The following is a 12,788-nucleotide window of genomic DNA, read 5'->3' as shown; positions in this document are numbered from 1 at the left end:
AAGAAATTCCACTCCCTTGTTACCAATTTCCGTTGATAAGGCAAAGTGCATATTAACATAGTGCATTGTATTTGGTTTATGTGAACACAAAGCCCCAAAACCAGGTCTCCCCCGGCTGATAGTTGGAAACCATTACAAAATCCATTAAACCATCTCAGTAAGCAAGAGAGGAAAGGCCATTTTGTGTTCAGTGACCTATACTCAGGCCCATGGATTATGAAGCAGGCAATGTAGTGCCTTTTTGACTCTATATCTGATCTCCAGGGAGCCAGAACTCAACTCTTTCCCGGATAAAGTCTGAAGAACACATTTCACCAACAAAAGTAGATAGTAAACACTTAAAAGTAGTTTTAAGAAGAGACAAAGAGAAAAATGAAACATTGGGGATGAGGAGTGTTAAACGTTGTATTATTCCTGCTTTACATAGCCTATTAATTTCCTGTATAATTTGTGATTCCTCTAAAATGTAGTATAAAAAGCAATTTCAAATTGTAATGTAAACCACACGGCTTTAAGACGACCCAAGGGGAGAACATAAACTGTATAGACCAAAAGACACCCCCCCGCCCCGCTTCCAGTGCTTTTCTGATATAGATGGGGGGAGGGGAGCTTTTCCTACACTATCTGAATCCATCAAATCCTTCTACATTTTTGTGTCTATAGAACCATAATGGCTTCTTTAGCATGTACTCTCCACACAGTTGTGTCGGCTCGCGGCTCGGAAAACACAGCTAATCCTCCTCAGGACAACACTCCTGACCCAGTTCCTGAGCAAAGGAGACGGAAGCCGCCTGCACTGCCCTCGGGGCTCCTGGCTCCCGCCTCGAGGACACCGAGACTTGTTGCTCCGGCGGCGGGAACTCACCATTATCGACCGAACGCCGCTCGCCCTGCCCACGAGGAGGACGGCATGTGCTCGGACCCGCCGTCCCGGGCCGGTCGGCCGGCGCGCGGGGGAAGGCGAGGCCCTGCGAGCCTCTGCGCCTCGCGGGGCCGGGCCCAGAGTCCGGCGGCGGTCGTACAAAACCAGCGCCCGGAGTGCGGGGACCGGAAGCGCCCGCGGTCCGCCCTTCCGCCGCCAGAACGCGGGCGCCGGGCCGGGGAGCCGCGCCAGGCCTGGGGAGCCTGCTGGGGGTGGCCTGGCAGGCCTCGCGGGAGCCTCTCTCCAGGCCCCGGCCCGGTATCTTCGCCTCCCTCGGCTTCCTCCCGATGGGGCGAGAGCAGGCCGGAGGAGGGATCCAAGCCTGGCCCCCGATCCCGGCCCCGCCGGGCCTAGCTCGAGGAGAGGAGCCCGAGTCCCGGTGGCCCGACCCTGCCGCATGCGCGACCCGGGCCCGGGCGGGGAGCCAGGCCAGGGCGCCCGGTCGAAGGCACCCGAGGGCCGGGGCCGACTCCCCTCCCTTCCCCGCACCCCGCGGTCTCCCCACCCCCACTCGCTCCCGGAATCAATAGTGACCGCAGATTTTTCACAATTGCAGCTGTCTAATTCATCAGTGAATAATTAAATCAGAAGCAGCCAGGCCTGCCTGAGCAGGGCCCGGCTTGGCGTCGGAGACTAGGGGTCTCCCCTACCAGATCCCATCAAATTGGGGGCCCAGTTGGGAGCCGGGAGGGCAGCCAGGGGACAGGCCTCGCCCGGGGCCGCCGCTGGGAGAGCGGCTCGGCATGAGGAAGCAGGAACTCGGTGTAGGGAGTAAGCGCGGGTAGCCTGGGGACCAGCCCGGCGCTCCGCTGAGGAGCTCCATCGAGGGGCTTATTCCAGATCCTCCTGCCCCGCAGTGCCTCGCGTGGGGCTGCGCTTTCCACTCTCCTCACGCTGACTTCGAGAAGGGAAAGGAAATCACCCTCGGGAGGCGATTTGCCTTTGAGGAAGATGGAGAGGAGCAGAGAGAAGCGCCTAGAAACGGCATTGATTTAGACATCAATCCTGGCCCACTCCCTCCGCCTCCCGAGCCGCGGGGCCGCGCAACCCCCTCCCCGAGAAGCGGCTCGCCTCGAGGCCGGAGGCCGCCCGGCTCCGCGGGGCTGGCGAGGGTGGGCCGAGAGCCGCACCAGGGCTCGGCAGGCCCGGGGAGCCGCTCGCAGCCACCCCGTGCCCGCGGCCTCGACGCCCGCCTCTGCGCCGCGGGAGCACCGCTTCTCCGCGGCCAACAGGTCTCCCGAGTCTCTCCCGAGTCCGGAGCGCCGCCGCATCCTCTCTCCCGGCCCGGGCGGCTGGACGCCCTCGGAGCCCGGGTTCTCCAGAAGCAGCCAAACCACCTGTGTCTGGCCAGGCCCGGCCCCGGCCCTGGTCCAAGTGGCCCGCGGGGACCGCGTCTGGCTCCTCGAACGACCACGGCCCCCACAATTACTAAATCACCGCCTGTGAACCCTGTGGTCGGCCAGAGTTGCTTTTTCTTACACGCTTGGAAGCGAAACAATTCAAAATTCCAAAAGAGTGGCACCGAAGCGATTTTCCAAGATAAAATGCTCCTAAAATAATCTGAATGTGCTGTATTACTTTTGATCGTGTTATCGTCAAAGATCAGCGCAGACGCACTTAGTGATTTAATTACTTTGGGAGCTAATATACACGAATCAAAAAAATATATACCATGTGATTTTTTTAAAAAGAAATCGTCCGACTCGCATAAGTATTTTAAACCCCTCGACTGCTTTTGTTAGTTTTCAAATAGAAATATTATCTTTAGAAATCGGAAATAATATTTCTTAAGTTTAAAAGCTGGCCAACTCTTTTTTTCGGTACTCTGTACTCTTTTTAATTACATGTAGCAAAACAAGTGAAATTACAGAAAAAGATTTTTAAACTCTCCCATTTTTCAGAGAGTAAAAATGCTAGGTATTTGTATTAATGCCTAAACAATACTGAATCCTCAATCAAAAGTGCTTATGTCCAGAGCAAATAAATGATCATTTTAAGAAGGTAATAAATAAAAAGCAATGCCCGTGCTTAGTGTCTCAGGGCAACTTGAAAACAGCTCCACTTTCAGAGAGTTAAATTTGTCCTTTTTACAATCAACTGCAACTTTTGCCTTCCCTTTGAAAGGACAACAAAAAGATTTCACGCACAACTTGACCTGAACAAAAGGACCTCACGCCAGTTTTTCTTTTGTGGGGTGACAACTGTAGGAGAGGAAAACTTTATTTTAAGCATACATGAATTGTACTTTTGGAAACCCACTGTTAAAAGAAAATGCGACTGCAGATTCACGTGGCTCAAAACCCACGCTCCAGGGCTTTGGTGGAGAGAAATAATGGGACAGGTACTAAAGGCCGGCGGGGATAAAACTCATCTTCGTTCTCGGGCTAACAAGTTGCCTTCTAAAAGTGCAACGTTCTTTTACAGAAAAGGATGTATTCCTGTGAGAGTCGTGCTCCAGCCCGCCCCCCCCACCTCCCCACCGTCCCCACTCCATCAAAAAAGAAGCCCTCTGATCTCTGCAGTTTCAAATCCTCAAATTCCCCCTCACTTTTTTGAATTTCATTTTCCCCAGCAGTCAAATTATTTCTCCCACCAGCTTCTTCAGTGGTAGCAGCCACGAAAACAGAACGAGAGGGTGGCCCCAGAGAAGTTTCTGTGGTGGGGAAGGAAAATGTCCTGGGCAAGGTCTGCAATCCCAGCACTCAACCATGGCGACAGTCCCCTCCAGTCCGTATCAGAGGCCCAGGCTCTTATTTCCGCTCAAACTCCTCCCGCGAGGGGGTCGGGGAACCAAGCCAGAACTGGAAGGGAGAGGGACAGAAGTGTGTGTATGTGTGTGTGTCCATCCCTGAGGGCAGAAAAACTCCAACAATTTCCTATCTATGGGAACGGAGGGGTAATGATCAAGGTCCGCCGACCTAATCCCTGGTTTTCTTTAAAACTAGGCAGGAGGACGTGCTTGCAACTTAGCTCTGCGGAGCTGGGGATTCTGCCACTGCCTCCCCGGACTCTTCGCCCCAGGAGCAGGTGCTAATGCCCTTCCCGCTCGGGGTCTCCTCCTCCTTCTCCCCGCCCCCAAGCCCGCCCACTGCCCGCGTCCGGACTACTGAGGCTGCGGTGGGTTTCGCTCCAGCCCAGCCACCCGGCTGCGTTCGCCCCGCAGCCCTGCTCCGCACCTGCGAATTCGGGCGTGGGGCTGTGAGTGGACGCTCCCCCAGCCGGCAGGGCTCTCGCAGCTCCATTTTTCTTTTCCTAAGAGGCCAGCGGAGGGTGGGAAGAACACCAACACACTCCAAACGTTCCTCCGCGCCGGCGCAGAGTGTCAACCAAAAAGTTAAGGGGAGTCCCCGACAGCTCGTAACTAAACTGGCGTTTCGGATTTTAACCAGACTGACGCGGAGGAGAAGAGAGTTCACGAAAAAGGACCCATTTGGCCTCACCACCTAAAACACTTAAACAACAACAACTTTCCTAGATTCGACTGGAATCTGCGAAGTGTCAGAGAATTTCTGACCTGAGAGGCAGAAGAGGGTTAGTGGTGCTGGGCTTCGGTTCTAGTTTTCTTCTCCCTGTGCTCAACCAGCCTGAGCTTTCAAGCAGAATAAAATTGAAGGTAATGGAGATATCAAACAGAGCCACAATTCTGAAGGCTCTTTTTCCGCCACAAGCACCCACCGTCCATCTGCAAGGGTAATCACAGAGACTTGCGGTGTCTTCATCACTAGAGGCTCCGAAAAAAAAAGGGGGGGGGGGGAATTTCTCCGTCGTTAAAAGGAACCCTCTGTTATCACTATTATTATTTGTGTATAGCAACATAAGAATTCCCCCTTCCCCTTAAAATTCTCCCACAATATTGAAACAGCATTTGTTGTACGATTCACACAAACGCTTGAGGCCTTTCTGGAAAACCATTACCATTCAATGGCTAGAAAATTGCTCTCCTTCCTTAAAAAAAAAAAAAAAAAAAAGGCTCAGCAGCAGCTACGACTGACAACAAAAACTTTCTCCTGCATAATCCTCGCCCACGGAATGACAAAGAAATGATATTGACTTACCCCTGAACGGATGAAGTGTTTGATAAGGGGGGGACTTTTCTGAAGATTTCTTTTCGGGAGCCACGCAGACAGCTGCAATTCATGGGCGACACTGATTGCCAGAAACGCTATGGATTGGCATGGGGTCTGCAGCTCACAGATCCTGATCAATACCCCTACACTCCCGCGCCAGATGGTTTGGGGAAGGACAAAAATAAAATAGTCCAAATCAACCCACCATTATGTCTTTTTGTATTGCTCTGATAAACCTAGTTGTAGCACAAATGTGTTCTCTCAACACAAAACCTTCCTCAGGATTTTGAACATTTGGGTAGAAATAAGCAGCCCCCCTCTATTTGGGATTTGGGCTGTGGTTACTGTTGTTTAGTGGAAACAAAGCTGTTGGGCCCCTATCCAGACTGGGTTTACTTGTGGTCTATGTATTTTTTTTTCGTGAATAATTTATAGGGTCTCTGTTTTAATTGAATGCTCACCTTTCTCTCCCTCTCAGAGCCTAAAAAAAATTTTTTTAATGTGAAAACACATATGAAAAGCTCTGGCAGTAAAAAATCTCCAGTCTATTCCTAGAATTCCTAACTCAAGTTTTTTTTTTTTCTTTTATAATGCAGTAGCTTATATTTGTTGTCAAAGCTGCATTTTATTTACAGACTTCTTTTGACCCATTTAAGTGTCTGATTTTGAAGAAAATCAGACCTGCGGATGTGGAATGTTAAGAAATTGATATCCTGATCCTGATATAATGGCTGGTGCAACTGTTCGTCCAGATTCTAACAGTCGTGAACTAGCACGCCTGCTACCATATTTCTGTACAGTCTATTTGTGAATCAAATGCTGAGGGGAAGGGGGACAGGAGTGTAGCTTCAATTTTTTTTTAAATTCTGAGTTGCACAACTTCTGAAGGTTAGAGTACGTGTGTAAACAAGGGGCAGTTAGAAAGCAGCTCTTCCTTTTATTTTCTTAGAGAAAGAAACATCAAAGATATTTTGAAACATATTTGAAAATCTTATTAATACTGATATTCTTAAAATTATTTTCTTCAAGTAGAAAATATTTTTCCTTTTTAGAAAGAAAGGAAAAGGGCATGCAAGACTAATTTAGTAAAAATTAGGATGCTGACTAAAAATGCACATTAATTTCCTTTTTAAATGGGTTTTAGGTTGACATACAAAACCTCAAACCATCATTAAGAAAAACAACATGAAAAATCTGCTTTAATCTAGCCCAATGAAATTATACACAAAGAAGCCAATACGATTTCATGATTTCCCTGAGATCGCCAATATTGATCGAGGGAAGGGGGAGGAATGGTGGGAGAGAGGGAGGAGGGAGAGAGGGAGGGAGCAAGGCAGCAAGAATATGCAACTCACCTTTCAACTCTTCAGCACGTGACTGCTCCAAGGCACACCAAAATGCAATTCCCAGGAGCAGATTTATCTTGGTAGCCTGGTAAACGAGTTTATCATTTTGAAAAATTATTTTAATGGCCATCTATATACTCGGGCTTCTGTATAGAGGCAGAGCATACTCAGTGTCCCAGCCTGGGGTGCCTGGCCACTCCTAAAGTCTGAAGCCGGGGCAGGGAAGGCTGTGTTCAGCATTGGGGCATATCAGACTCTTTTCCCAGCCTTGCTGCTCTCTCGCCCTCTTTCAGTCTCTGCGCACTCCTAGACCAACAGGAGGTTTGCGCTCTTGTGAACTTTTGTTCAACTCCTAAGTTTTTCAAACATTAACTGTTTCAAATTATCCCAAGTATCCAGCTGCCATATATAAGGTGGGGAGTGAAAAGAGAGACAGTAGGAGAGGGTTGAGGGGGAGAGGAAAGACAGAGAAACAAAAAACTCAGTTATTCTACCTAATTTTGTGACATTAAAAATGTGAGCAGCCAGAAAAGTATGCCTAGCAAAGTAGAGGAATGTCCACTTTCTTACCCAGGCTCTGATATCTCAAAGAAGAATCTACTTGAAAGAATAATTGGCAAGGTATTGGCCAGAGCTCAATGAAGTTGATCTATGAATAACGTCACTGTACATTCATGTGACAGGATGGTGTGGGAGAGGGGGTGGGTTTTTTTTTTTTTTTTTTGCTCTGTAGCTAGAAGGGAAAGGAGGGCAGCCGCAAAAGGTCACCAAGACTAAGAACTATTTTCCAAATGAATCAAACCTTTCTCTAGCACCAGGAAGGCACATACAGTATTCCAGGCGGCGTGTCCTTGTTTTCTTATCAAGTTTTCTCTAACAGCTGGAAGTGGTTGGAGGGGGCTGTCTTAAGGAGACCCCCTGCTCTTCTTTTGACAGCTGATCAAAAGAAAATAGGTCACGCTTCTCAAACTTATGTCCACCCTGTCCTTAATTACTGTCTCTTTAAACAAAGGCAACATCTGCGCAACCTCAGCTAGCTTGAATCTTCGGAGGCAAACAGAGCGCAACCTGCTTTGGAAGAATCTGTTACTTTTAAGGTTTTCAATGCGGGGTAGCTCCCTGTCTTCAGCCACCCCTCCACCCCCACCCAGGCCTCGGAAATCTCCACCTCCTTTCTCCGCCGCTCCACTTCCAGTCCCCGACCTAGGATTACCAAACAACGGAAATTCTGGGTAAACGAAGGTGCACTTTTTAAAGCTGCGGCTTGCGAGCGTTCTGAAACTCGCCAGGGTTCTGGTCTTTTCAGAAACAAGTTTTGGATACACAGATGTCGGCCGACGGTCTGTGTCATCTACCCACAGCCGCAACCTGGGGCGTTCCTTTCTCGGGACTCGAGTGTGTGTGTGTGTGTGTGTGTGTGTGTGTACGCACGCGCGCGCGCGGTAGAAGAGAAATCCGCGGGTGTCGTCCCGGACGGTTTACGTACTCCCCGCTCCCAGGAGAAGTTTGTTCACTATAGGCTTTGGCAACAATCTTGCCGCCCCCTACCCACCACCCTTCCTTACAAGTCGCTAGCGGGGGGAGCATTTGGTCACCTTGAAACCGCAGCTCCTAGAGTTCTAGTTTTGTTTTGCAATCTAACAGGGCCCTTCTGAAGCCTCATAACTGGGAGATTTATGGGTTCGCCGGGTAATTAAATGATGTTATTGTGTTAACTTTGCTTGGATTACGGTAGCCCGCGCCGCCTGTGGGCTTGCGTCGCCGGCCGCAGCTCCAAGGCAGCGAGGGTCCTGGGATTCCTTTCGCCTGGTAGATTATGCATGCCGCGGTCTCGGGAATTTACGGTGCATTAGAATACATAAGCGCCTGCATTTTAAAAGGGTAAACCACTGGCTCTCATATAGAGACGCTTGGGAAGTGGCTTGCTAGGAGACTTGGGTTTGTTTTCTCACAGTACATACTGGCTTGCTAGCCTCCAGAAAAGCTGTGGGGTGAGGCAAAGCGAACTAAAGCAATGCCCTTTTCTACAGATCGCAGCTGCTCAAGAGGGACAGAGCGGCATCTTTAACATAATTTCTCTCCCTCGCTCGCACTCTCGCCTCTCTCTCCCCACTACCCCCTCTTCTTCCCCTCCCTCCCTCTCCTTGACGTTTGAGTCTAGTGGCAAAGGAGGAAAAAAAAGGCACAGAGCCGTCAGCCAAACCTGAAACGCATGGCCCCGCCCCCTCATCAGCCATTGGCAGTCGCGCTCAGGAGGCCCGCCCCCTAGGGCAGCAGCGCACTCGGAGTGGCTGTTTGCGGCGCCTATCGGGCGCTGCCCCGCCCCGGGTCCGGGAGGCTAGGTTGGCTGCCCCGGCGAGCGGCAGAGCCCTTCTGGACAGCTCCCGCTCACCCAAACAGAAGACGTCGGCGCCGGAGCGGGCTCGGACATGGCGAGGCAGCGCGCCGGCCGGAGCGGTGGGGCCCGGTGATCCCTCCCTCCCTCCCCGCCCCCTCCCCTCTCCCGCTCGCACGCCCGGTCCGCCCCCACCCCGCCCCCACCCCGGGCGCGCCCGCCTGCCCTCCCGCAGCCCGGGGCGCACACCCGCACGCACGCTCCCCCTCCACACACTCACGCACTCCCGCGCCCTCCCCCGCTCCCGCGACCGAGCTCCGCCACGCGCGCCTTGCCAGCCCGCCGGCTGCCCCCGCCGCCCCCGCCGCCCCCGGGCCCCGATGGACTGAATGAAGGCTGCCTACACCGCCTATCGATGCCTCACCAAAGACCTAGAAGGCTGCGCCATGAACCCGGAGCTGACAATGGAAAGTCTGGGCACTTTGCACGGGCCGGCCGGCGGCGGCAGCGGCGGGGGCGGTGGCGGGGGCGGCGGGGGCGGCGGCGGGGGCCCAAGCCATGAGCAGGAGCTGCTGGCCAGCCCCAGCCCCCACCACGCGGGCCGCGGCGCTGCTGGCTCGCTGCGGGGCCCTCCGCCGCCGCCAACGGCGCACCAGGAGCTGGGGACGGCGGCAGCGGCAGCGGCGGCGGCGTCGCGCTCGGCCATGGTCACTAGCATGGCCTCGATCCTGGACGGCGGCGACTACCGGCCTGAGCTCTCCATCCCGCTCCATCACGCCATGAGCATGTCTTGCGACTCGTCCCCGCCCGGCATGGGCATGAGCAACACCTACACCACGCTGACGCCGCTCCAGCCGCTGCCGCCCATCTCCACCGTGTCGGACAAGTTCCACCACCCGCACCCGCACCACCACCCGCACCACCACCACCACCACCACCACCAGCGCCTGTCGGGCAACGTCAGCGGCAGCTTCACCCTCATGCGCGACGAGCGCGGGCTCCCGGCCATGAACAACCTCTACAGCCCCTACAAGGAGATGCCCGGCATGAGCCAGAGCCTGTCCCCGCTGGCTGCCACGCCGCTGGGCAACGGGCTGGGCGGCCTCCACAACGCGCAGCAGAGCCTGCCCAACTACGGGCCGCCGGGCCACGACAAAATGCTCAGCCCTAACTTCGACGCGCACCACACTGCCATGCTGACCCGCGGTGAGCAGCACCTGTCCCGCGGCCTGGGCACCCCGCCCGCGGCCATGATGTCGCACCTCAACGGCCTGCACCACCCGGGCCATGCTCAGTCCCACGGGCCAGTGCTGGCGCCCAGCCGTGAGCGGCCACCCTCGTCCTCGTCTGGCTCGCAGGTGGCTACATCGGGCCAGCTGGAGGAGATCAACACCAAAGAGGTGGCCCAGCGCATCACCGCCGAGCTGAAGCGCTACAGCATCCCACAGGCGATCTTCGCGCAGAGGGTGCTGTGCCGGTCTCAGGGGACTCTCTCCGACCTGCTCCGCAACCCAAAACCGTGGAGTAAACTCAAATCTGGCAGGGAGACCTTTCGCAGGATGTGGAAGTGGCTGCAGGAGCCCGAGTTCCAGCGCATGTCCGCCTTACGCCTGGCAGGTAAGCACAGAGGGTCTCCTGGAGCCCGGCTGCTGTGGAGAGGGCTCCCGGGGGCTTGTGGCCCCAGGTCAGCGCGCCTAGCCTCGGTTCTTTCCTCCTCTCCGCTCCGCACTTCCTATTTTCTCTCGACTTTATTTCTTCTTCTGTCATTTCCTTCTTCTCCCTTCTTCCTTTTCTGTTCTCTTTTTCTTTTGCATCTTCATACCTCTCTTCCTCCCTCCTTGACTCCGAGCTTTCATTGACCGACCTCCCTCCACCACATTTCATTCACCTTCCCCTGAATGTGCCAATTTTACCCCTCTTTCTGACCTTCCCTAGTTGTGGGACAAGGGACAGGGTGCGCGATGTCCACTAGGAGCTTTCTCTTTGCAGGACTTACAGAGACCCGGGATTGGCCTTTTTCAAAGCTCTGTGCACTTGAACTCTTGCTTAGACAATACATTTCAGTTTTCCAGGCTGCCTGGTTTCCCTGTATGGAGGCAGTTGAGGGGCTTTGCTCTTGAGAAAGGAAAAAAAAAATTCTCCGTTCTTTTCCTACCTACCATATCAGGCAAACTTGTTTAGTTATTAGCAGGAGTCACAATCTTGACCGCTTGGGGAACGGGTGGCTAGGATACAACAGCGCTTTCCAGGCTCATCTCCGGCCTTGGCGTTGGCGCGGGGAGTTTCTGACCGAAAGAGCCGACTTGGGCCAGTTCCCGTGTCACTGCCTACAGAGAGGGGAGGGTGCAAAGACGAAGGTTGGGACTAACACATTCACCTCTAGGAGGATGGGAGAGGAAAAACTAAGAATGGAGAGCTCCCTGACTAACTCGCCGGCCACCCTTGCCCGGCTCCCAGCTTCTGCTGGGATTTCCCGAGGTTTGGCTGGGATCGGAGAGAAGCTGGGCGCTCGTGAGGAGAGGTGTTGAAAAATTAAGATGCAGGTTAGTTAATGCATCTTGGTCACGGGCAATAGGCTCCGCCTTTGCATTAAGCGGACGCTGATTGTGCGCGTAGCGCGGCGGCAGGGAGGGCAGGCGGCCCGCGGGAGGGGACGGGTCGACGCGCTGGTTACATTGTTCTGGAGCGGGCTTGGTTCTTTGTGCCTCCTCTAGCGGCCGAGCCGCGAGGTACAACCCTCTATTGTTCTAGGAGCACAGTTACCTCCTGTGTGGGCGGCGGGAGCGAGAGAGAAAGACGCAGCAGCGGCTGCGACTGGCACACAGTTGCGCGCTTTTGTGCGCGCAGACCCAGCGCGGTGCGCGTGGCAGTTGCGCTGCCCCCAGGACCTAGCCGTGGGTCCAGAGGGCCACAGTGTCCAGGCGCCCCACTGGGGGAGGACACACAGTACCCTACTGCAAGTCTGGTTGGGCAGTTTCTCTTGGACTGGGGCCATCTCTCCGGATCCGCGGGCCACCGAGGGGACAATCCGTAGTGGCAGTGATTTACATTGGTGCCGAAAGTGGGATGTGCGTTGTGTGCGGCCGGCACGGTTCGGAGCTATACACAACGCGCTTCCGGAGCGGCAAGCTCAGGCTTCCTCTCCCGCTCCCTGGGGCTTTCCTCGCACCGCTGAGCCTGGCTTATGGGGTGCACTCTACCGACGCCGGACCGGGCTGGGGGCGTGTTCACCCAGGCTTGGGGAGGGGGCGTTGCCACTCTGACCGCCTCCGCCTCCGATCTCCGGGCAGTTAGCGCCTCTCAGTATTGATCTGAAAAGGTAAAGAAAACTATCCCCCCCAAAGCTTCCCCAAATCTATGGACTCCCAATACTTTGGTGTGCTTTTAGTAATCTATCTTTCTCCTTTAGCTTACACTTCATTCTCCACTACAATTTTCTCTTATTTGCTCCTGGTTCCTAGAAAATATTAAGCAGTGGATAGAGGGCAGCGGTGAGAAACTGGAGGCTTACTGACACTTCTGAACAGTGTGGTACCCCTTTGTCTTGGCCCCCCAAAACACTCCCATTCCCTCTCAGGTAAGCTCTAGCATTGGCTGGCTTCCTGGGCACAGGTGGCCAGAAGGAACTTGGCAGCTGGAGTAGAGGGTACATTAAAGGCAGGATGACAGCTAGTCTATTCCAGACCATCTCAGAGCACTGCCGCCCCCTCATGCCTGTCCTGCAAAGGACAGAGCTGGAAGGAAGGAAGGAAGGAAGGAAGGAAGGAAGGAAGGAAGGAAGGAAGGAAGGAAGGAACCATGTGCCTTGTGCCTATGTGTGTCAGAAAGTGATATGGCACGAAATGCTTTACCTGTTAGCCTAACTCAGCCCCAAGCATTGCTGGGATAAGGGAGAGTGTCACATACATGAGGGTCCCCAGACCCACCACCCCACCCCGGGAAAGTCAGGGTAGGGGGCCACTCCTCAGGGGCTGGCCCCAGGAAGCATGGAGGCTTCCCCCCCCCCCAGGAGGAGGGCTGAAACCTCCACAGGAGACTGAAAGCCCCCTTCAGCAAGTAGGAAATTCCTGCTGAGGACCTTGCTTTGCTAAAGCATTCAAATGCGTGTCTGTTTTATT

General features: G+C 54.0%; 1 protein-coding gene across 1 annotated transcript in view; it reads left to right on the top strand.

Annotated features, from left to right (window-relative positions):
* The first annotated feature begins 9,059 nt into the window (after positions 1–9,059).
* ONECUT2 (one cut homeobox 2) overlaps positions 9,060–12,788 on the top strand; it is a 50,656-nt gene continuing 46,927 nt past the window's right edge. Inside the window, exon 1 of the mRNA XM_028102950.2 lies at positions 9,060–10,287. Within this exon, the coding sequence (XP_027958751.1) occupies positions 9,060–10,287 (1,228 nt within the window). The remainder of the gene's footprint in view (positions 10,288–12,788) is intronic.

The sequence above is a fragment of the Eumetopias jubatus genome, unplaced genomic scaffold, assembly GCF_037043125.1.
Source record: "Eumetopias jubatus isolate StellerSeaLion01/CBP00866 unplaced genomic scaffold, mEumJub1_p1.0 scaffold_16, whole genome shotgun sequence".
In the NCBI taxonomy this organism is placed as follows: domain Eukaryota; kingdom Metazoa; phylum Chordata; class Mammalia; order Carnivora; family Otariidae; genus Eumetopias; species Eumetopias jubatus.
The sequence above is the reverse complement of the archived record's forward strand: the minus strand, read 5'-3'. Positions and strand labels throughout refer to the sequence as shown.